General features: G+C 41.4%; 1 protein-coding gene across 15 annotated transcripts in view; it reads left to right on the top strand.

The window, feature by feature from the left end:
• Positions 1–308: 308 nt before the first annotated feature.
• The window catches only part of LOC139562906 (MAP kinase-activating death domain protein-like), an 80,967-nt gene continuing 56,732 nt past the window's right edge, over positions 309–24,543 (top strand). For all 15 annotated transcript variants that reach the window (XM_071381063.1, XM_071381062.1, XM_071381056.1 and 12 more), the window contains exons 1-3: positions 309–634; positions 22,505–22,720; positions 22,849–23,487. In XM_071381063.1, the coding sequence (XP_071237164.1) occupies positions 22,662–22,720; positions 22,849–23,487 (698 nt within the window). In that variant the 5' untranslated portion in view covers positions 309–634; positions 22,505–22,661. The remainder of the gene's footprint in view (positions 635–22,504; positions 22,721–22,848; positions 23,488–24,543) is intronic.

Below are 24,543 nucleotides of genomic sequence, written 5' to 3'. Positions count from 1 at the left end.
ATTCACAGTTGTTCTGTAGGTGTCACTGAGTAGACTGATACCCCATGTCATTGATCCACAAGCTATAGGTAAGGCTGTACAGATAAATAAGTATGCCCCCAATGCAATGATGAAGTCTAATACATCCACAGTGCGATTTCAACTGATTGTTAAATGTATATAACATGCCCACCTTGTTTAACATATTGTCCAAATATGACATGATTCAACTATTTGTATCCGTTTGCATTACTTTCAATTAGGGACTTTTATGTTGAAGACAAACCGCAAATTCCACTATTGTGGCTAGCTTCACAATTGTACAGTCTGCCCCCACCCGCGGAACTCCAGTCCCTGCAGATGATCTGGAGGAAATGTTATGAAGACGGGTTTTATGCCAATAATCATACGTGTGCAAGCAACTAGCATTTCACAGGCTAAAATTAGGTGTGGATTTAAAATACACATTGAAGAGCTGTTGAATCACCATCTCTGGAAAATGGATCCAGGATACTTGTTACACCTCGCTATTTGAAATACGTCTCAATTCATCTCCTCGCTGGCTTTCTTTCTACCACCAACAACATACCAGGCCGACGTCGACGACAGCTAGCGTGTATTGCTAGCCACCTAGCTAACATACTGCTAGCTACTGGTAAGATGTTCTTGCATTTTCAATTCGTATCTTGGTTGATAATTTCACAACTATCACAAATGTGACAACGTCAATGAGTACAGATCGATCAAATATTATATTACTTGCCATGGTAAACAAACTTAAAGATAGACAGTCAGCTACTTATGATAGCTAGCTACATACGATAGCTGTTAGTTAAATCACTCGTGACGTACGTATACGTGATGGAGTTGTTTGCTCTCTACCTGTCCTGAAGGACGCTGATTATAGATGGTGCTAAACACTGGAACAACAATTACATGCGGGTCGTTGTAGATAGAATATCCATGTCCTTATTGCAATTAAACATGGGACTTGTCAACCATTTGGAGGTAACTTTTCCGTTTCACATAATTAAGTCACCTTCACCACTGTCTTCCTTATTCCGTCAAGACAGCGTGAGGTAGTGTCATAGCCTGGTTTGCTGGCTAGATAGAGCTAAACTATGTGTAGCTAGCCGAGAATGGTGCCATTGAGACCCGCATTAGCAGGAACCTCTCTTTATACTTCTATTGGTCAATTTTTAAGCTAGGACTTTAAGCTAGCGCTCCAGTACAGTAAGTGGCGGTAATGCACCATAACATTGGATGCCAACCGCTGATAAACCCCACAGAAGAAGTGACGGGGCAGCAAACCTTAACTAGTGATGGGGAAACTAAGCTTCCTGAAGCATTGAAGTTTTTCACACAATTCTGTCAAATATGTCCATTACTCGAGTCTTTGACCAACACGGTTACTATTGGCACCTGCTGGTCAAAAGAATTTAGAGCAGCCAAATTATTATAGATGACGTCCCACATCCTGTAAGCGTGTGCGCAAGGTAGCCTTTTTGTCTTCTACCAAACCGATCAGGTGGTTGTTCGACGAAACGAAGCTTCGGATGTCATTGATCACATGCTTCTGATAAATTGATACAGTCATCGGCACCCTGCTTTGAAGTACACTTATCGATTGCGACGTGTGCCTCTGAGCTCCAGTATCAAACGTAGCATCACTAGGTAGACAGTGTCATTTGCCCCGGCCTATCGGCAGGGATGCAAACTAGTCACCTTTTGGCGAAATTCGCCGTTTAGAATCCAAAATAGGTGACCTACGTGTTCGTGTAGATCTGACGAGTGATGTGCGTTTGGAGCAATACTGGCTGTATCCAAGGCTCAGCCAATCGTTCACATAACAGAATGCAGCATGCGACTGAAGAGAGAAGAGACAACCGAGTTGCAAGTTACAGCATCAGCGCGTGCTCTGGAAAGACAGCAGAGAGTAGGACGGCAGTTTGCCATTTACAGCAGCACGTCCTCTGAATGATAACGAAGAGGTAGGTGTAAAGCCTGTCCATGGAGACGGGGGTGAGAAGGTGATGAAGCGTACTTCATGAGCTGTAACCGAAAAACAACTGGCATTTGGAAAATTTGAGGTGAGGGAGAAGGTGTGGTGGAACAAGTATTGTTAGCATTGTTAATTATCCTGCTAGCTGGATCGAGGCTTAAGCTGGATGACACTATAGAGGTGAAAGGACCACCACACACTTTCCCTCTTTCTCACTTTTTCAATACAGTGGATAAAAAGGGGTATGCCAGGTGTACTGTCTGCCTGAAAGAGATCAATTATGCCAACAAAGGGCATCATGCTCTGCTGGCACATTGTAGAACAGATGTCCACAGGCAGAAAGTGTACAATGTAATAACCTGCAGTGTAGCCCAATGTATTGCTTTTGTTGTGTTGAACTTGACAGTACCACTTGTGTGTAAGTGAGTGGGGATTATTACATTTTTTACTCTGTGAACGTTATTTTTGCACACATGTAGCCTTGTGCACTTATCAATGTCTACTATAGTGGCCACTATAATAGAGCAAAATAGAATGCCTGTTTGTTCCACTTTAAGATGTTTTTTTTACCCAAGTGCAATATTTAGATGTGTGTGGTCACAAGCGTTCTATTATAAAGGCTGTCATGGCTAACTGCAATATTAGTGTTTTGTTTTGAGTGTCATTTGCAGTAAAGTCTAGGCAACAAATAACATCGGGTTGCTTTCTTTACATTTTTCAGCTGTGAGTTAGGTTCACATTAACCACTTTTTATGTTACACACACAGACTGAGCCTGTAGAGCATATTCTTTGTTGTTTAATTAGCTAAAACCTGCATTTCCCCCTAGCAGGGATTTTTTCCCGCATGTTTCCGTGAAGAAGAAAAAAAGTGTCACCTTTTTGGGCCCTCACCAGTTTGCGTCCCTGATCGGGCACTCCTTTCCGGCAGTTTTGTTAACGATGGCGAGGGCAGGTGTTCGGCATGCGGGAGCGAAGGACACTGTGTGAGCCCTCTAGCTAGCTAGGACTCCTGTACACAGCAGGTGGGAAAGGTAGCTAGCTAGCACACCGGTAGACTGTACTTCACTCCCGCTTGTCTGTTAACAAAGGCAAGGGCAGGTGTTTAGTGAAGGACGCTGGGTGCTACCTAGGTAGCTAACAATAGCTAGGACACCAGTAGAAGGTGTATTTGGCCACCGCCTGTCGGGAACTGCTTTCCCGCAGTTCTGTCAACAACGGCGAGGGCAGGCGGGAGCAAAGGACACGGTCTTGCACTGTCTAGCTGCAGTTGCACGTCAGGCAAATTATGATGACATTGCAAGAATGAGGAAGACGCTCAAGCCTATAGCTTAAATACTTGCATGAGTACTACTCAAGCAGTTTTGCTTGTACTAGTCGGTGTCTTCTTCATTTGATAGAAGGCATAATATTATATTTATTTATTTAACCTTTATTTAACTATATTAGGCCTATGTCTGAATGCTGACACACTAGCCACAACATCAAGATCCGTCCCTTTAGGGACCAAGCGAGAGAGCCACATTTGTTTATTTACTATGAGATCATGGCCAGCCAGCTGGTGTGATGGAGTCATTTTCATGTTTTGAAACACCATCAAGAGCACCAATTTCCAGTGAATGGTGAAAATGCAGTACTTCAGAATATTCCCAACTGTACAGCACTTTTGTGTACCTATGTTTACTGTTTCTAGGTGTCTTTCCGCAGTTTTAGTTTTGTTCGCAGCAAAACTATCAAGACGTTGTCTTGTCCAATAAAGGGACAATCTGGCCAGTTTAAAAATGTGAGGCAACTGCAATAGGCTACATCCTTTCCATCTTGGTTGCAATTCAGTGTTACTGGTAAAAGTTGGTTTGCATGTTGTGTGAATCATATCTCCCCTCAATGCTTACATAACCAGTCAGTGCCTCCTGCAGAGTAGACCGCTCTGACCAGATTCAGCTGTTGCCTTAACCTGTGCCATTATTTAGACTGTGAAGATGATTCGATTTGTGGGGGCTTGCTTTCTCTCACATGGCTCAGTCATTACGCCAGCCTACTCTGATTTCCTGCTCTCCGAGAAAGGAAGGCTTTGATTGCTCGACCCAGATCTCACCTCTTGTCAGATGAGGCAGCTGAGAGGTTTACAGTGTATCTTGTGTTTTGCCAGTGTTGCTGTTGCATTGGTACACTTTGACCTGGAGCTCTAGCTCTGTTACCCCTACCCTAAAATGTGTATTTTCAATAACTCTATTTCAATATGTCACAATGTTAAAATTGTGCAGATATTGAAACATGGCATGCAACGCATAGTGTACACAGTGACGTACACTATGCATAGTGAAGAAGGGTTATTGGTTTTGGTGGGGAAATTGTGTATGTTGTCAGCTCTGTATGTTGATGCTGGGGGCCTTCACGTCCAGGCCAGATATAAAAACTCTGGTGTTGTCATTAATGTGGCATACTGAAGGTGGCAGTTACAAATGTTTTGCTATATACTGGACAGAAATACCGGCCTAGCTAGGCCCTAACTATAAACATAAAACAATAAATTGCCCAATCAAAAGGACATTTCTTAATCAGCTTGGCTATGTGGCATTTCCAAACAGAATTTGCTAGTGATGGGGGGGATTGATATTATTTTGGACTAATTTATATTGATACTTTGACTCCAAGTATCGATTAATTTTTATATACACTGAACAAAAATCTAAATGCAACATGTAAAGTGTTGGTTGTATGAGATGAAATAAAGATCCCCGAAATTTTCCATATGCACAAAATGCTTATTTCTCTCAAATTTTATGCACAAATTGTTGACATCCCTGTTAGTGAGTATTTCTCATTTGCCAAGATAATACATCCACCTGACAGGTGTGGCATATCAAGAAGCTGTTCGATGTGGTTGAGGTCAGGGCTCTGTGCAGGCCAGTCAAGTTCTTCCACACCGATCTCAACAAACCAATTCTGTATGGACCTTTCTTTGTGCATTGTCATGCTGAAACAGGAAAGTGCTTCCCCAAACTGTTGCAACAAAGTTGGAAGCACAGAATTGTCTAGATTGTCATTGTATGCTGTAGCATTAAGATTTCCCTTCACTGGAACTAAGGGACCTTAGCCTAAACCATGAAAAACATCCCCAGACCATTATTCTTCCTTCACCAAACTTTACAGATGGTACGATGCGTTCTCCTGTCATCTGCCAAACCCACTTGAAGATACTAACAAAGTTCTTGAAGTTTTCCATATTGACTGACCTTATCTTAAAGTAACGATGGACTATTGTTTCTCTTTGTTTATTTGAGCTGTTCTTGCCATAATATGGACTTTGTCTTTTACCAAATAGGGCTATCTTTTGTATACCCCCTACCTTGTCACAACACAATTGATTGGCTCAAATGCATTAAGAAGGAAAGAAATTCCACAAATTAACTTTTAACAAGGCACACCTTGAAATGCATTCCAGGTGACTACCTCCATGAAGCTGGTTGAGAGAATGCCAAGAGTGTGCAAGCTGTCATCAAGGCTGTTTTGAAGAATCTTAAATATAAAAATATATTTTGATTTGTTTAACACTTTTTTTGGTTACTACATGATTCCAAGTGTGTAATTTCATAGTTTTGATGTCTTCACTATGATTCTACAATGTAGAAAATAGTGAAAATAAAGAAAAACCCTTGAATGAGTGTTCTAAAACTTTTGACCGGTAGTGTATTTGGAATGTCAAATAGCAGTATATTTGCAGTATCAAATCGCAATACATATAGAATTGTGAGAATCGCAATATATCTGTTATCGGCAGCTAAGTATTGTGGTAATATTATATCGTGAGGTCCCTGGCGATTCCCAGCCCTAGTTTTTGCCCATAGATTCATTAGAGTTGAATCTAGTGATGCACCTATATGACATTTTTCGCCAATACCGAAATACTTTTAGCTTCCTTTTTAAGCATTCTAGTACAGTTAAATAGTTAACACACACACATGGACGCAGCGGTCTAAATCACTGCATCTCAGTGCAAGAGGCGTCACTACAGTCCCTGGGGTCGAATCCAGGCTGTATCACATCCGGACGTGATTGGGAGTCCCATAGGGTGGCGCACAATTGGCCCAGCGTCGTCCGGGTTAGGCCATCATTGTAAATAAGAGTTTGTTCTTAACTGACTTGCCGAGTTAAATAAAGGTTACACACACACACACCACACTGACCAAAAGGTTATTTTGTTTGCATTTACGTATGTCCCCATTACAAGTAAAACATTTCTTTCACTTACTTGCTGTGCTGTTTCATTGTTCATTTGTTCAGTCGGTTCATTCTCAACCAGGATTGTTATGGAACGCCGTTTGAGTTTCAAAAAATATACTATTTAACACTATTTGACGTGTCAAATAACATAACACTATTTGACGAATCAGGACCTGAATATGACTGCACGTCACATAATAATTTAACGCGTTCATACATTTTATGTAGTTATTACACATTGATTACACTATCACTCGTATTTCATATGTCACAGCGATTCATCGATACGTATGCTATGATGCTGGTAAAGTTGTCTTGCGCCCCTACAATGCTGGCCATAAAAAGAAAAGCTAGCTAGCTCATGGATTCAAATAATGTTCTTCCTTCAAATACATAGCAAAACGACAACTGTTTCAGTAGCTATAGTTAGCTAGCTAAATATATAGCTAGGTGTCATCATCTAAAATAACCCTAATTTATTAAACAGTTATTATTTGATTAATGGTGGTCAGACCCATCTGTGAAGCTAGCCACAATAGTGGCTTTGCGGTTAGCCTTCAAAATAAAAGTATGGCATAATTCTACTATTTGTATTAATTTGCATCACTGTCAATGACATACTTTTATTTTAAAGGCAAGTCGCAAATTCCACTTTTGTGACTAATTCTTATTGTGGCTAGCTTCACAACACATAACCCGGTGCGGTCGAGCCTCACTAGCCAGATGAAGCTAGCTGGCTGCTTATAACTTTAGCTTTGGGCAACAGGGTTAAGTAGCTGGCTAGCTATTTATTTTCACAAACTGAAGTTCAATTTTAATAGACGAACAACAATTGGAAACCTAGCTAATACTTAATCACAAGGATTCCTAAATCATTGCTAAGAATAATGAAAAAGACTGCAGTTTCTACTGGTCATTGTTTTCAGGCTGGTTGTATTAGTGCTAGCTAGGTACCAAGAAGTTGCGGTCAAACAAATTATTATTCATTACCAATGCGGTATTGTAAACACATCGTTCGTGTCTGGTGTTTGCTTGTTTGCAGACTTTTTTTGTACAGCTTTGATAGTGGTACTGTTTCTTTTTTGACACGCAAAGACCCAAACGGCATTCCATAGTATGTATGTTGTGAAGCTAACAGCAGTGGCGCTATCACTGTGTAACTCCGGTAGGGCAACATCTGAAAAATTGCGCACTTAGTAGTGTGTTGCGGTGCTCGACCAGTCGGCGAAATCCAACATTACCCACGACGGAGAACGGTTTATTGTCAAGGGCAATGAATTCCATTATCTTGGCTTTAATGGATTTTGCCTTTGAGTTGTCTCGCTGAAATTTTGTTTCTCTTTCAAATGACTGCTCGACTTGTTGACTGCTCGATCCACACAGCAGACATTGTGGGCTAGGTTAGGAATGCTGTGTTGCACGTATAGCTCAACATTTTACCTGGCGTCATTACGTCATGTACCTAGGTTATAGAGGTATGCACGTCAGCTTCGACATTGGTTTTGCACATCGGCGTTAAACTAGACATCGGCCGATACTGATGTTGGCATTTTTAGCTAATATCGTCCGATTCCGATATGTTCACCGATATATCGTGCATCCCAAGTTGAATCCAATTGGAGGAAGGCAGCCTAACAGTGGCTTGTTTCTTGTACAGGTTTGAATTATTTTGTAAATGTTGTCAAGGCCCCTGAGGCATTGAAATTCAGCGGCTGAATATCAGTCTTTTGCAGTCTGTTGTGTGCTACAGGCTGTTTCAGTCATAGCCACTCCAAATGGCAAACTGTTAGCAAATGAATGGCACGAACAGCCTGTATTTCATGTCTCCATCTCCGGGTACACATACTATCCAGACGGTCTGGTGCTTTTACTCCATTCTCCGTGGCTATTTCTTTTTGCTGAGCACTTGGGCCTAGAAGGCTAATATTTGAGGATGCCTTTACCCATCAGATCAAACACAACCAACTTTAACATGTAGGCTACTGGTAGGCTGATCTGGTTGTGGAGTGTTTGTCTTTCTGGGTGTAGTTTCAAAGGCACCACTTGCAAATGTATCTAGTTTCTAGTGCAGAATGCACCGAGTAGTCCAGATGTAGGTACTGGACTACTTTGTTAAATGATCACGTTGTCTGGCTCTAGATGTAGCCTAAGCCTAGTTTGAATTATAGATGCTAGGTGTAGCTGAGATTTTATCACCATTTAAGAAGGCTACTGGGAACAAGATATAAGCGTGCACAGTTTTTACATGGCCACATAGATTTGTTATTTGCTGACACTTCACTGCTGAGGTCCCCAGTGCATTAGCGCCCACACATTTGTAAGTTAATTATGCTACTCCGAGAAGGAATGTAAACAAACCAGTGAAGGCGGCTCAGGCAATATTTGCTCTGTTATTGATAGGGAGGAAAAGCTAGGCCTACGTACATGCGGTGGCATCTTAAATGAAGATTCTAGACCGTTTATAGGCCTAGTTACTTTGTTGACAATTTATAGTAGTAAGCCTAGTGGGCCTTTTTTGACAACTGAGAATAACCTTCCATGGACATTTGTTTATACCAGCCTTTGACGTCTGCGTAATATTGTAAGGGTATGACCTGAAATTGAGCACGCAATTAAGCTTTATCAATATCCCAGGCCTGTGGGTAGGTAATTAGGCTTTATTGTGAAAGGAGCAACTTAAGAAATGAGCCACAGGCGTCATTGAGGAAATTGAATGAACTAGAGCTGTTGTAATCAAACATTAGGCTACCTTTTCAATGAATGGCCAGTTATGCCTATTTTAGAGCACAGCCTCACTTTTTATGAACCAATTCACATTATTCTTTGAGTCTACTTGAGGTACTTGTCCTCTTCCGTTCTTTGCCTGTCAGGTTTTTTGTTAATGCTTGCCATTTGGTCAGGCCTTGTCCAGAGCCATATATAGGCTACATCCTTCCTGGTTTTTGCTTTGTAGCTGTCATGGTAAATTTCCTAATTTGACCTCATCATATTTTGTAAAATGGCCCATTAGCCTCGATAATAAAACCTTTGGTGCCGCTGATAACATGGTGCCCTGCTCACTAGCGTTCTCTGATTTAAGAATAGCCGACACACAGCTGCACAAGAAGAAAGCAGAGTTGGGTTGCTATGACGACTATGCTGAATGTTATTACCTCAGGCCGATAGGGCTGTAGGCGGAATAAAAAATGATCGACTGGGAGGCAAGTAGGTCACATGACCAGTTGAGCAAGGACGTTAGACTTCCATTCTCTATCTTTTTAGAGATTTTTCTCTCAGATCCACCTTGTTTTTCACACACTCAGTAGGCTAATATTTCCTCAATGAATTATGCCTTAAGCCTAGTTTATACCCTATGTACAGACGCATTGAAGAACTACAAGTAGCTATACACAATGGTGTTGCGTAGGAAACCTACACAGACATGTGCAGCCCCACAATTCATAATTTGACACGAATGCGTACTGTTTTTGTGTTGCGTACGTAATTTAGAAACCAGCCCTAATTCTTTTAGATGGGAAAGGTATGGCAAGCCTAAATAAGTTCAGGAGTAAAAATGTGCTTAAAAAGTAGGCCACAGACTCACTGTGAGCGGAATAATAGCTTTAAACATGATTTTTGAATGACTACCTCATCTCTGTACCCCACACATATAATTATCTGTAAGGCCCCTCAGTTGAGCAGTAAATTTCAAACCCAGATTCAACCACAAAGACCAGGAAGGTTTTCCAATGCCTCGCAAAGAAGGGCTCCTATTTGTAGATGGGTAAAAAAACAAAACAGTCAATGAATATCACTTTGAGCATGGTGAAGCTATTAATTACATTTTGGATGGTGTATCAATACACCCAGTCACTACAAAGATACAGTTGTCCTTCCTAACTCAGTTGCCGGAGAAGAAGGAAACCATTCTGGGATGTCACCATGAGGCCATTGGTGACTTTTTAAAACACTTACGGCGTTTAACCTCTCTGGGATAGCGTCCCACATGGTCAACATCCAGTGAAAATGCAGAGCGCCAAATTCAAATAAATTACTATAAAAATGTAACTTTCATGAAATCACACATGCAATACACCAAATTAAACCTACACTTGTTGTGAATCCAGCCAACGTGTCAGATTTCAAAAAGGCTTTATGACGAAAGCACACCAAATGATTATGTTAGGTCAGTACATAGCCACAGAAAAACACAGCCATTTTTCCAGTCAAAGAGAGGAGTCACAAAAAGCATAAATAGAGATAAAATGAATCACTAATCTTTGATGATCTTCATCAGATGACACTCATAGGACTTCATGTTACACAATACATGTATGTTTTGTTCGATAAAGTTCATTTTTATATCCAAAGATCTCAGTTTACATTGGCGCGTTACATTCAGTAACGTTTTGCTTCCAAAACATCCAGTGATTTTGCAGAGAGCCACATCAATTTACAGAAATACTCATTATAAATGTTGATGAAGATATGTGTTATGCATGGAACTTTAGATAAACTTCTCCTTCATGCAACCGCTGTGTCAGATTTCAAAAAAGCTTTACCGAAAAAGCACACCATGCAATAATCTGAGTACAGCGCTCAGAGCCCAGCAAGCCAAAGAGATATCCGCCATGTTGTGGAGTCAACAAAGTCAGAAAGAGCATTATAAATATTCACTTACCTTTGATGATCTTCATCAGAATGCACTCCCAGGAATCCCAGTTCCACAATAAATGTTTGATTTGTTAGATAAAGTCCATCATTAATGTCCAAACACCTCCTTTTGTTCGCGCGTTTAGTACACAATCCAAACTGCCGACGCGCTGGCAGGTCCAGGCGAAAAGTCATATTACAGTCCGTAGAAACATGTCAAACTAAGTATAGAATCAATCTTTAGGATGTTTTTATCATAAATCTTCAATAATGTTCCAACCGGAGAATTCCTTTGTCTTCAGAAATGCGATGGAACGCAAGCTACCTCATGTGAATTCGCGTGACCAGCTCGTGACACTCTGCCAGACCTCTGACTCAATCCCCTCTCATTCCCCCCTCCTTTATAGTAGAGGCATCAAACAAGGTTCTAAAGACTGTTGACATCTAGTGGAAGCCTTAGGAAGTGCAACATGACCCCATTTCCACTGTATCTTGGATAGGCAAAGAGTTGAAACACTACAAACCTCAGATTTCCCACTTCCTGGTTGGATTTTTTCTCAGGGTTTTGCCTGCCATATGAGTTCTGTTTATACTCACAGACATCATTCAAACAGTTTTAGAAACTTCAGAGTTTTCTATCCAAATATACTAATTATATGCATATTTTAGCTTTTAGGACAGAGTAGCAGGCAGTTTACTCTGGGCACCTTTTTATCCAAGCTACTAAAGAAGTTAATGGCTGTAGTTACTTCACAATACTAACTTAAACGACAGAGTGAAAAGAAGGAAGACTGTACAGAATAAACTATTTCCAAAACATGCATCCTGTTTGCAATCAGGCACTAAAGTAAAACTGCAAAGAATATGTCAAAGAAATTAACTTTATGTCCTCAATACCAAGCATTATGTTTGGGGCAAACACAACACATCACCTTTCTTCATATTTTCAAGCATGGTAGTGGATGCGTCATGTAATGGACATGCTTGTCATTGGCAAGGACTAGGTTTTTTTAAGGATAAAAAGAAACAGAATAGAGCCAAACACAGGCAAAATCCTAGAGGGAAAACCTGGTTTAGTCTGCTTTCCAACAGACACTGGAAGATTAATTCATCTTTTCAGCAGGGCAATAACCATTTATTTTTTAAATATTTTACTATGTAGCTAATATTGTTTTAATTAGAACAATTTTGATAAAGGGGGTTGGATTACACCAAGATGGGTGCCCTAGTTTTTTGTTGTTGTCATGTGGAGGTCCGTGCTCTCGATTTCTATGATTTTCACAATTCTGTATGTATTGTGATTTTATTGCGATTCGATGTTCCAAACATATTGCTCAACATATGTCTGCTGCAGAGGGACTAGAGAGCCATGGGAAAACGAGTTTTGATTAGTCATGGCGGAAATGAGGGTTGAAAACAAATTGTGCTCCCTATTTTAAAAGGAATATGGAGAACAAGCTATGACGGACAAGTACTGGAGTTTAATATAACATAATGCAGAGCTGTGGTAAGTGTCCACTTTGAGAGCGCACACTACTAGGTTGGGTTGTCTGTCAATTAGGCTGTAGTTTACCTTTGTTTGTATTGTCTCCTGACTCTCCAATTACTCCTCTGATGGGTGCTGTAGCACTGGTTTTAGACTACAGTCCTCGATTCCACATGTCAGACACACACCTCCATTAAGTTGATTCAGTCTCTTTTAGTATGTTAAAATCTGTCCTGTAGCCTAAACGGTACTTGGTGACATGTTTATGTCTTGTGGTATTTACTATCCAAATGGCCCATTACTGGTAACTTACTATGTCATCCCAGCTATCAATCTCCGATCTCTGTCCACAGGTTGATTTGTGAGCTATTTTGCCTCTTAGCAAAAACTGCTATACGAGCAGAAGTGTCTGCACTAATCACTGAATCATGCCTTCATTTCCACCTCATTGCCAACGAGGCAGATTGATCGTTTTGCTGGTTCGAGAGCTGCGAGAGACTTGCAGCCCGAGCGATTCTCCACAAGCAGGATCTAATCAGAGTATTTCATTATATTATAGTAGTATTCATCTTATCGAAATGTGTTGTATTGGAAGAGGAGTACTAGGTGTTTGAATGTGACACAATGTGACCTATAGCCTATGATACAAAATAAACTCACTGGTCCATTTCCTGATTTTTATGTTGAATTGCAATGTGTATTTTGAATTCCTACATCTTAGTCATGGGTTGGTGAAGTTGTAAAGGTGGATGTGGAGAAAGCTTATTTCCACATTTCATATCCTCTGTCCTTTGGGCTACATCTCCATAAATCCTTAGCTAGATTACTTCTCATGCTCTCAAACACTTGAGTTTGCAGTCCTCACGACAGATTATTTGACACACCTGATCTGTCTTCTGTGAGATAATTGCAGTACTGTAGCTCAGCAAATGCCCTCTCTAGGGTTAGATAAGTGCCTCGTCAGATGGGCCTATAATTCAACATCAGCACAGTTTTTCTGGGAATACTAGATACCTGTTAGGCATACCAGAATGCCACGGGCCTTGTAGGCATCACTTTGTGGTGTCATGCACAATGAATTTAGCTCGCTTTAAGTAACTGTCCAGTGTTTCCATATTTCTATGAAGTATACAATATGAGTGAAATAGTTTTCCTTCCATTTACATATTTTTTTTGTTAATCAGCTTTTCTGTGTTGGAATGGTTAGGGCGTACCACAACAACAGAATGGTGTGGGTGTACAACGGTTATAAAAAATATGAGTGCGAGTTAGGGCCGTCCTCCAAAAAATCCCCCAACCAAGAGTCGTCTGTTCTGTTACCGAAATCCTTCATTTGTTTAGGAAAAACATTCCCTATTCCCTCAACCCTTGCTCTCTTTACGTGACAAATGTATCCAACGCAAATACCACTTCGCACAGGACTAGTATTACTAGAGAACGATTATAGATACAGAGTATAATTACAGTATAGGTGATAGGGCCACACTGATAATTCTTCCAGAGAAGACAAACAGCAGGACAATGACCCTAAGCATACTGATAAAGCAACACTCGAGTGGTTAAAGGGGAAACATTTACATGTCTTGGAATGGCCTAGTCAAAGCCCAGGCCTCAATCCAATTGAGAGTCTGTGGTATGACTTAAAGATTGCTGTACACCAGCAGAACCCCTTGAAGGAGCTGGAGCAGTTTTGCCTTGAAGAATGGGAAAAAATCCCAGTGGCTAGATGTGCCAAGCTTATAGAGAGAGACATGACCCAAGAGACTTGCAGCTGTAGTTGCTGCATAAGGTGGCTCTACAAAGTATTGACTTTGGGGGGGTGAATAGTTATGTACGCTCAAGTTTTCAGTTTTTTTGTCTTATTTCTTGTTTCACAATAAAAAAATGTTTTGCATCTTCAAAGTCGTAGGCATGTTGTCTAATTCAAATGATACAAACCCCTCAATCTATTTTAATTCCAGGTTGTAAGGCAACAAAATAGGAAATGCCAAGCGGGGTGAATACTTTTGCAAGCCACTGTAAGTATTCAGACCCTTTACTCAGTACTTTGTTGAAGCACCTTTGGCAGCGATTACAGCCTCGAGTCTTCTTGGGTATGATGCTACAAGCTTAGCACACCTGTATTTGGGGAGTTTCTCCCATACCTCTCTGCAGATCCTCTCAAGCTCTGTCAGGTTGGATGGGGAGCGTTGCTGCACAGCTATTTTCAGGTCTCTCCAGAGATGTTCGATCGGGTTCAAATCCAGGCTCTGGCTAGGCCACTCAAGGACATTCAGAGACTCCTGCGTTGTCTTGGCTGTGTGCTTGTTGTCCTGTTGGAAGGTGAACCTTCGCCCCAGTCTGAGGTCCTGAGCGCTCTGGAGCAGGTTTTCATCAAGGATCTCTCTGTACTTTGCTCTGTTCATCTTTGCCTCGATCCTGACTAGTCTCCCAGTCCCTGCTGCTAAAAAACATCCCCACAGCATGATGCTGCCACCACCATGGTGCCAGGTTTCCTCCAGACGTGACGCTTGGCATTCAGGCCAAAGAGTTCAAGCTTGGTTTCATCAGACCAGAGAATCTTGCTTCTCATGGTCAGAGTCTTTAGGTGCCTTTTGGCAATACCCAAGCGGGCTGTCATGTGCCTTTTACTGAGGAGTGGCTTCCGTCTGGCCTGATTGGTGGAGCGCTGCAGAGATGGTTGTGCTTATGGAAGATTCTCCCATCTCCACAGAGGAACTCTAGAGCTCTGTGAGTGACCATTGGGTGACCATTTTGGCCATCTCCCTGCCTTTCTCCCCCAATTGCTCAGTTTGGCCGGGCGGCCAGCTCGAGGAAGTCTTGGTGGTTCCAAACTTGGAGGCCACTGTGTTCTTGGGGACCAAGGATGATCAATGGAAACAGGATGCACCTGAGCTCAATTTCGAGTCTCATAACAAAGGGTCTGATTACTTTCTGAAGGCAGTGTGTGTGTGTGTGTGTGTGTGTGTGTGTGTGTGTGTGTGTGTGTGTGTGTGTGTGTGTGTGTGTGTGTGTGTGTGTGTGTGTGTGTGTGTGTGTGTGTGTGTGTGTGTGTGTGTGTGTGTGTGTGTGTGTGAGAGAGAGACTAGGAATACTTACTGTTGTTGTAACTGTCATCCTTGCTCTATTCTTGTTCCATGTCTTGCCTAAGCAATACTTAATTTCATATGTCAGGCAGCTGTGTTTTTTTTCTTGTGTGCTTTTGTTTGGTACTAAATTGCAAAAGAAAATTCTTTCAAATAAAATATTTTTAAAAAGAACATGTACTGTCAATATGATATACAAATATCAGAGAAAGTAAATGCATATACAGTGGGGAGAACAAGTATTTTATACACTGTCGATTTTGCATGTTTTCCTACTTACAAAGCATGTAGAGGTCTGTAATTTTTTTTATCATAGGTACACTTCAACTGTGAGAGACGGAATCTAAAACAAAAATCCAGAAAATCACATTGTATGATTTTTAAGTAATTAATTTGCATTTTATTGCATGACATAAGTATATACTGTCTATATACTACATGGAACTATCTGGGAAAATATAGGCATGTACTCTAAATATACAGTACCAGTCCAAAGATTGGACACAGCTACTCATTCAAGGGGTTTTCTTTATTTGTACCATTTTCTTGTAGAATAATAGTGAAGGTATCAAAACTATGAAATGACACATATGGAATCATGTAGTAACCAAGAAAGTGTTAAACAAATATATTTTATATTTGAGATTATTTAAAGTAGCTACCCTTTGCCTTGATGACAGCTTTGCACACTCTTGACATTCTCTCAACCAGCTTCATGAGGTAGTCACCTGGATTGCATTTCAATTAACTGGTGTGCCATAAGTTATTTTGTGGAATTTACTTCCTCAATGCGTTTGAGCCAATCAGTTGTGTTGTGACAAGGTAGGGGGGTATACAAAAGATAGCCATATTTCGTAAAAGACCATATTTATTTTCCATATTTCTGGCAAGAACAGCTCAAATAAGCAAAGAGAAAACAGTCCATCATTACTTTAAGACATGAAGGTCAGTCAATACGGAACATTTCAAGAACTTTAAGTTTCTTCAAGTGCAGTCGCAAAAACCATCAAGCGCTATGATGAAACTGGCTCTCATGAGGACCGCCACAGGAATGGAAGACCCAGAGTTACCTCTGCTGCAGAGGATAAGTTCATTAGAGTTAACAGCCTCAGAAATTGCAGCCCAAATAAATGCTTCAGAGTTCAAGTAACAGACACATCTCAACATCAGCTGTTCAGAGGAGACTGTGAGTCAGACCTTCATGGTCGAATTGCTACAAACAAACCACTACTAAAGGACACTGAACCAGGTTTTCCTCTAGGATTTTGCCTGTGCTTAGCTCTTTTCTGTTTCTTTTAATCCTAAAAAATGTACTAGTCCTTGTCGATGACTAGCATACCCATAACCTGATGCAGCCACCACCTTGGTTGAAAATATGAAGAGTAGTACTCAGTGATGTGCTGGATTTGCCCCAAACCTAACGCTTTGTATTGAGGACATAGTTTATTTCTTTGTCACATTTTTTGCAGTTTTACTTCAGTCCCTTGCAAATATTATGCATGTTTTGAAATATTTGTATTATGTACGGGCTTCCTTCTTTTCACTCTGTTATTTAGGTTAGTGTTGTGGAGTAACTACAATGTTGTTGATCCACCCTCAGATTTCTCTTATCACAGCCAATATACCCTGTAACTGTTTTAAAGTCACCATTGGCCTCATTGTGAAATCCCTGAGCGGTTTCCTTCTTTTCCGGCAACTGAGCTAGGAAGGACGCCTGTATCTTTGTAGTTACTAGGTGTACTGATACACCATCCACAGCGTAATTTATAATTTCACCATGCTCAAATGGATATTCAATGTCTACTTTTTTTTGTATTTTACTCATCTAGCGATAGATGCCCTTTGCTAGGCATTGGAAAACCTCCCTGGTCTTTGTGGTTTAATCTGTGTTTGAAATTTTACTGCTCAACTGAGGGACCTTTACAGATAATTATATGTGTGGGGTACAGAGATGAGGTAGTCATTCAAAAATCATGTTTAAAGTTATTAGAGTACAGTACAGTACAGTGTGGCAGATTTTTTTTTTTAAAGCACATTTTCACTCCTGAACTTATTTAGGCTTGCCATAACAAAGGTGTTGAATACTTATTGAATTTGTAAAAATGTCTTAACATAATTCCGTTTTGACTTTATGAGGTATTCTGTGTAGGCCAGTGACAAAATCTCAATTTAATCAATTTTAAATTCAGGCTGAAACACAACAAAAAATGGAAAAAGTCAAGGTGTGTGAATACTTTCTGAAGGCACTGTATATAAATGAAGGCATGGCACGTTGCACAAGCCCTGCGGTTTTAAAATGGCTGTGTCCCGATGTGAATTTGCTCATGTTTAGAGCGCCACCATTAGGTAAAAGATCAACAACAACAATTATTATTTTATTTTTTTGTCCTTTTGAACAGTAATTGGCTTCCAAATCTCTTGTCTCTTAATTAAGACACAAACAAAACAATTTTTACATCTTAGTTTTGGGTTTTGTAGTAATCCTATTGTTTCTGACACCTTTATCAGAATCTCACAGTTCTTCCCTTTCTAAATGTACTAGGCAGGTGTTTGTAGAAATCATAGTTTTGAAACTGAAATGTACTTTATGAGGGTAGTATAGAATATTGGGGCTCTTGGTTTGTTTCTAGAGCAAGGCTAATCCTTGCAGGCTTGATTGCGCCCGCCCAGTTGACTGAGTGTCTCATGCTGATGTCTCATCCACTTCTGAAGGGTTTTGCCAGATTCGCTGGCTGTGCGCTGGGGTAACTGAAGGACACACACACACACACACACCGCAGTGTAGGTCTGCCATATGAGGATATAACATAGCCACGGAATCTTGCCTTTTTATTGGTTAGTTTGCCTCTAACAGTCACCATTGTTAGTTCTCAAAGATTTTATTATTTTAATATATATATGTATGTGTGTACAGTTGAAGTCGGAAGTTTACATACACCTTAGCCAAATACATTTCGACTCAGTTTTTCACAATTCCTGACATTTAATCCAAGTAAAAATTCTCTGTTTTAGGTCAGTTAGTATCACCACTTTATTTTAAGAATGTGAAATGTCAGAAAAATAGTAGAGAGAATGATTTATTTCAGCTTTTATTTCTTTCATCACATTCCCAGTGGGTCAGAAGTTTACATACACTCAATTAGTATTTGGTAGCTTTGCCTTTAAATTGTTTAACTTGGGTCAAACGTTTCGGGTAGCCTTCCACAAGCTTCTCACAATAAATTGGGTGAATTTTGGCCCATTCCTACTGACAGAGCTGGTGTAACTGAGTCAGGTTTGTACGCCTCCTTGCTCGCATACGCTTTTTCAGTTCTGCCCACAAATGTTCTATAGGATTGAGGTCAGGGCTTTGTGATGGCCACTTCAATTCCTTGACCTTGTTGTCCTTAAGCCATTTTGCCACAACTTTGGAAGTATTTATTTATTTATTTTATTTATTTTACTGTTATTTTACCAGGTAAGTTGACTGAGAACACGTTCTCATTTGCAGCAACGACCTGGGGAATAGTTACAGGGGAGAGGAGGGGGATGAATGAGCCAATTGTAAACTGAGGGATGCTTGGGCTCATTGTCCATTTGGAAGACCCATTTGCGACCAAACTTTATCTTCCTGACTGATGTCTTGAGATGTTGCTTAAATATATCCACATAATTTTCCTGCCTCATGATGCCATCTATTTTGTGAAGTGCACCAGTCCCTCCTGCAGCAAAGCACCCCCACAACATGATGCTGCCACCCCCGTGCTTCACGGTTGGGATGGTGTTCTTCGACTTGCAAGCCTCCCCCTTTTTCCTCCAAGCATAACGATGGTCATTATGGCCAAACAGTTCCATTTTCATCAGACCAGAGGAAATTTCTCAAAAGTACAATCTTTGTCCTCATGTGCAGTTGCAAACCGTAGTCTGGCTCTTTTATGGCGGTTTTGGAGCAGTGGCTTCTTCCTTGCTGAGCGGCCTTTCAGGTTATGTCACTATAGGATTAGTTTTACTGTGGATATAGATACTTTTGTACCTGTTTCCTCCAGCATCTTCACAAGGTCCTTTGCTGTTGTTCTGGGATTGATTTAAACTTTTCGCACCAATGTATGTTAATCTCTAGGAGACAGAACGCGTCGCCTTCCTGAGCGGTATGACGGCTGCTTGGTCCCATGGTGTTTATACTTGTGTACTATTGTTTGTACAGGTCTACAATTGGCTGATTTATTTTCTTTTTTCCCCCATGATGTCAAGCAAAGAAGCACTGAGTTTGAAGGTAGGCTTTGAAATACACCTCCAATTGACTCAAATGATGTCAATTAGCCTATCTGAAGCTTCTAAAGCCATGGCATAATTTTCTGGATTTTTCCAAGCTGTTTAAAGGCACAGTCAACTTAGTGTATGTAAACTTCTGACCCACTGGAATTGTGATACAGTGAATTATAAGTGAAATAATCTGTTTATAAACAATTGTTGGAAAAATGACTTGTGTCATGCACAAAGTAGATGTCCTAACTGACTTGCCAAAAGTATAGTTTGTTAACAAGAAATTTGTGGAGTGGTTGAAAAATGAGTTTTAATGACTCCAACTTAAGTGTATGTAAACTTCCGACTTCAACTGTGTGTGTGTGTGTGTGTATATATATATATATATATATATATATACCACTGCTCAAAAAAATAAAGGGAACACTTAAACAACACAATGTAACTCCAAGTCAATCACACTTCTGTGAAATCAAACTGTCCACTTAGGAAGCAACACTGATTGACAATAATTTTCACATGCTGTTGTGCAAATGGAATAGACAAAAGGTGGAAATTATAGGCAATTTGCAAGACACCCCCAATAAAGGAGTGGTTCTGCAGGTGGTGACCACAGACCACTTCTCAGTTCCTATGCTTCCTGGCTGATGTTTTGGTCACTTTTGAATGCTGGCGGTGCTTTCACTCTAGTGGTAGCATGAGACGGAGTCTACAACCCACACAAGTGGCTCAGGTAGTGCAGCTCATCCAGGATGGCACATCAATGCGAGCTGTGGCAAGAAGGTTTGCTGTGTCTGTCAGCGTAGTGTCCAGAGCATGGAGGCGCTACCAGGAGACAGGCCAGTACATCAGGAGACGTGGAGGAGGGCAACAACCCAGCAGAAGGACCGCTACCTCCGCCTTTGTTCAAGGAGGAGCACTGCCAGAGCCCTGCAAAATGACCTCCAGCAGGCCATAATCACACTGGAAGTTGCATTATAAAGCAACTTCCAAAGGCCTTTAACAACCATTTTGCTATTGTAATAATCAGTTACTACACATTAGTTACTACAAAAACTGGATGCCAAGTGTTCCTCTATTACCTTATGTCTCGCTTATTATGAAAATATATTTGTTTGGTCATTTTGAAGCTGCAAAAGTGGTGCTAGGTTCTAATTATCAGAGTAAGAACTTGACGGACACTATGAAAGCTTAAACCAAGTTTATTCTTCCCAAAGGATCGAGCAGCTGAATCGACAAAAACATGTTTACAATAGTGGTGGTATTTGTATCTCCTTTGTTTTGTTGACGTTCAGTGAGAGGTTATTTTCCTGACACCACACTCCCGAGGGCCCTCACCACCTCCCTGTAGGCCGTCTCGTCGTTGTTGGTAATCAAGCCTACCACTGTAGTGTCGTCTGTAAACTTGATTATTGAGTTGGAGCAAAGAAGTTGTTTAATTTGTCTGGGAGCGAGACGTCGATGTCCGCGACGGGGCTGGTTTTTCTTTTGTAATCCATGATTGTCTGTAGACCCTGCCTCATACGTCTCGTGTTTGAGCTGTTGAATTCTGACTCTACTTTGTCTCTATACTGACGCTTTGCTTGTTTGTTTGCTTTGCGGAGGGAATAGCTACACTATTTGTATTCGGTCATGTTTCCAGTCGCCTTGCCGTGATTAAAAGCTATCCTAGCAAGAAACTGATATCCTAGCAAGAAACCATGTTGATATAGCAATGCTCCAAGAAACACACCTGGTTCAAAAGGACTCGCATAGAATAGAGAACCATTTGTACAAACTGGCTGCTTTTTCATCAGCCCCAAACAAAACTAAAAGTGTAATCGTAATGATGCATAAAGGCTAACTAACTAAAAAGTTGGTTACAAAAAAGAGACAACTGATCATAGATTCTTAAGATATTTGCCCGGGGGCGACATATTACCAATGGTAATTGTCCGCACTGCTGAGGTGGGGTGGGAACTCTCTTTTCTGTAGAGTCTGTGAAACTACATGGCACACGCTACCTCAAATTAGTCATTTTTAACAGACGTGTTCAAGTTGTCATAGCAGTATTAGCTAGACGAGCTTGAATGACAAACAAATGGTTAAACAAATAAGCCTTGTGTGGTTAGCTGATTTTTCAATTTACCGTCAGTTTTAGGCAATAGATTTCCATTCAAAACATTTACAATTACCCTTGCTACTTTAGCCTTGTTCACACTGCAGGCCTTAATGCTCAAATCAGTTTTGTTTTTCAAATCCGTTTTGGAATGCTGCCTGTTCAAACAGTAAGTTACAAGTGATCAAATTGCATTTGTGTGTATTCAGACCTCAGTCATTTGCTGACGTGGCTGTGCTAGTTGTCATAGTAACGACGGGTGTGTGCAGTGTTGTAGGTTGACTGGTGGTGGTGATTGTGCTTCCTATCACTCAGAAGTGATGTAGCAAGCTAAGCTAACTTTCAAAACGAGTCCTTTTTGGCTAACCACAGCATTCAACTACCTAGCTAGGTAGCTGTTCAGCTTTCTAGCACATTCACAATTTTTTTTGTTAGCAATTAACAAGCAAGTTAGCTACCACATGTTCTTGTCAAACTGTCAACAGAGTAGCTAGAAAGCAACAAAATATGCCAAATAACGATCTAAAAAACACTTGAGGGCAAATAAATCGCATGGCCAGGACTCAGATTTGTATGTGGCTTGAAATATCCCATTCCATGTGCTTTTTGGCTGTTCAGACTGCAGGAAAAACGAAATATTTGAATTGGATGTGCCAAAAAATAGGTTGAGAGTCACTTCAAACTACCAGTGTGAACAAGGCTTTAGTGAAGGAATAAAGCTGATAACCGTAACATACTACATTTTCTTGTTTTGCAGGTTTCCCCATTTCTTTTCTCAGGTGTCCACAATGACAACTAACGTCCTGCATGCTCCTCCCACACCTAGCCCTGCCTCTTCGTGATTGAACAGCTGCTGACTGACCAGAGAGGTGAAAAATGTCTGTGTTGCCATGACTTAAAGACATCAATCAAAGATGGAGAAAAAGAAAATGTGCCCCCGTCTTCTGGACTACCTGGTGGTGGTCGGAGCCAGGTGAGGACTTCATAGGGTTGGTTGGGAGATAACTGATTTCTACTACCTCACATTATATCTTTAGGCCTTTGTTTTTTTAAATTCAAGACTGTTTCTAATGCCCATTCTCCCTCCATGCTACCTTGCAGGCAGCCCAGCACTGACAGCGGATCCCAGACCCCCCAGCTCCTCCGTCGCTACCCCCTGGAGGACCACCCAGACTTCCCTCTGTCCCCGGACGTGGTCTTCTTCTGTCAGCCTGAGGGATGCCAGAGCATCCGGCAGCGCCGGGTCAGCCTGCGAGACGACGCCTCCTTCGTCTTCGCACTCACTGACAAAGACTCGGGCATCACGCGCTATGGTATCTGCGTCAACTTCTACCGCTCCTTCCAGCGAGGGGGGCACCGCCGTGACAAGGCGGGTAGCGGTGGAACGGCGGCGCAGACAGCGGAAGCGACCAGCGAGGGTTCCGATGGCAGCGGTGGCTGCACCACTGCCTCCACGTTGCCGACACCTGCCAGTGCTGACACAACAACCACACCTGTGCCAGGCACGGAGCCGGGACCACCCGGTGGCGAGCCAAATACCGGCAGGTCCCCTCGGCACAAACGCAGCACGGCCAAGATGGTCAGTCGGAACCGCGACAGCACGCTGACCTCGCTGTGCATGATCAGCCACTACCCCTTTTTCTCCACCTTTAGGGAGTGCCTGTACATCCTTAAGAGAATGGTGGACTGCTGCAGCCACAGGTTGACCCAGCGTGCCGGCCTGGCCCGCGCAACTCAGAGGTGAGACCTATGCATAGTGCCAGGCTTATCAAACGATGGAGCCCCCTGGTTTCCATTTCTTTCAGGAGATTTAGTTGAGTAAATTCACAACGTTGCTAAAACTATCCTAAAACTACCCAGGCCAGAACACTTCCAACCGCAGTACTAACCACGCTCATGATATTTAATGGACAAGATAGAATTGCCCCACTCATTCTATTTTAAAACAACACTGTGGTCTGAAATGCCGGAGGATTCAATTCTTGGAAGTGAAATGGACACTGGACAGTGAGAAACTTGTGGTAGTGTCATCAGTGAGTCAGCAGGGCCTTGCCTTATCCCCTATTGTGGGGTCTCCTAACAAATGTTGCAGGAAATGTGTGGTTCCCCTGCTCTCGAAGACACACACACACACACACGGCCTATCATGCTGCTGTCAGCTGGTGTTCATGCAAGGCAATTGATGAAGATCCGTGAACATTGTGTGCATGCATCTTTACGCACACAGGATATTGAGACATTCCAATGCAAAGCATTTAGTTTTACATGCAATAATGTTTATTATTTTTGCGAGTTCTATTATGTTTTCTTAGAGATATGTAACGATCAACACCACAATATTGTCTGCCCAGACAATAGTAACAATTGTCCCTCCAGTAACAATTGTAGCTCAGCTTCATGAAAATCAGAAGCAGAGGGGAGTAAAGCACAGATAGAGCTGTAAAGATGCTTCTGCTTCGGGTTAATGAAGACCTCACCCACTGTCGTGACATTGTCCCTGGTCTGTGTATAGCACGGTGACGAAGACCGAGAGAGAGACCCAGGGATAAAAAATAAAAAAAATGGTAGCACTTGTGCTCCTAACTTCAAAAAGTCATCAATCTTAGGAGCACCAGAAAAATAGATTTGTAAATTGATTCAGATATAGCCTGCATTGGGCCTATATAAATCCTACTTACTTTTGAAGCACAGCTCCTGAAAAATATATCACCTTTTCTTTCTTTCTGTGCAACCAAATGTTTGCATATACTGGTAAAGTTACCAGGTTGGTACTAGGGCCGCACGATAATATGGGGG

Source organism: Salvelinus alpinus, chromosome 33 (genome assembly GCF_045679555.1).
Source record: "Salvelinus alpinus chromosome 33, SLU_Salpinus.1, whole genome shotgun sequence".
In the NCBI taxonomy this organism is placed as follows: domain Eukaryota; kingdom Metazoa; phylum Chordata; class Actinopteri; order Salmoniformes; family Salmonidae; genus Salvelinus; species Salvelinus alpinus.
Note: the sequence above shows the minus strand (reverse complement) of the source record. Positions and strands in the feature narration are given on the sequence as shown.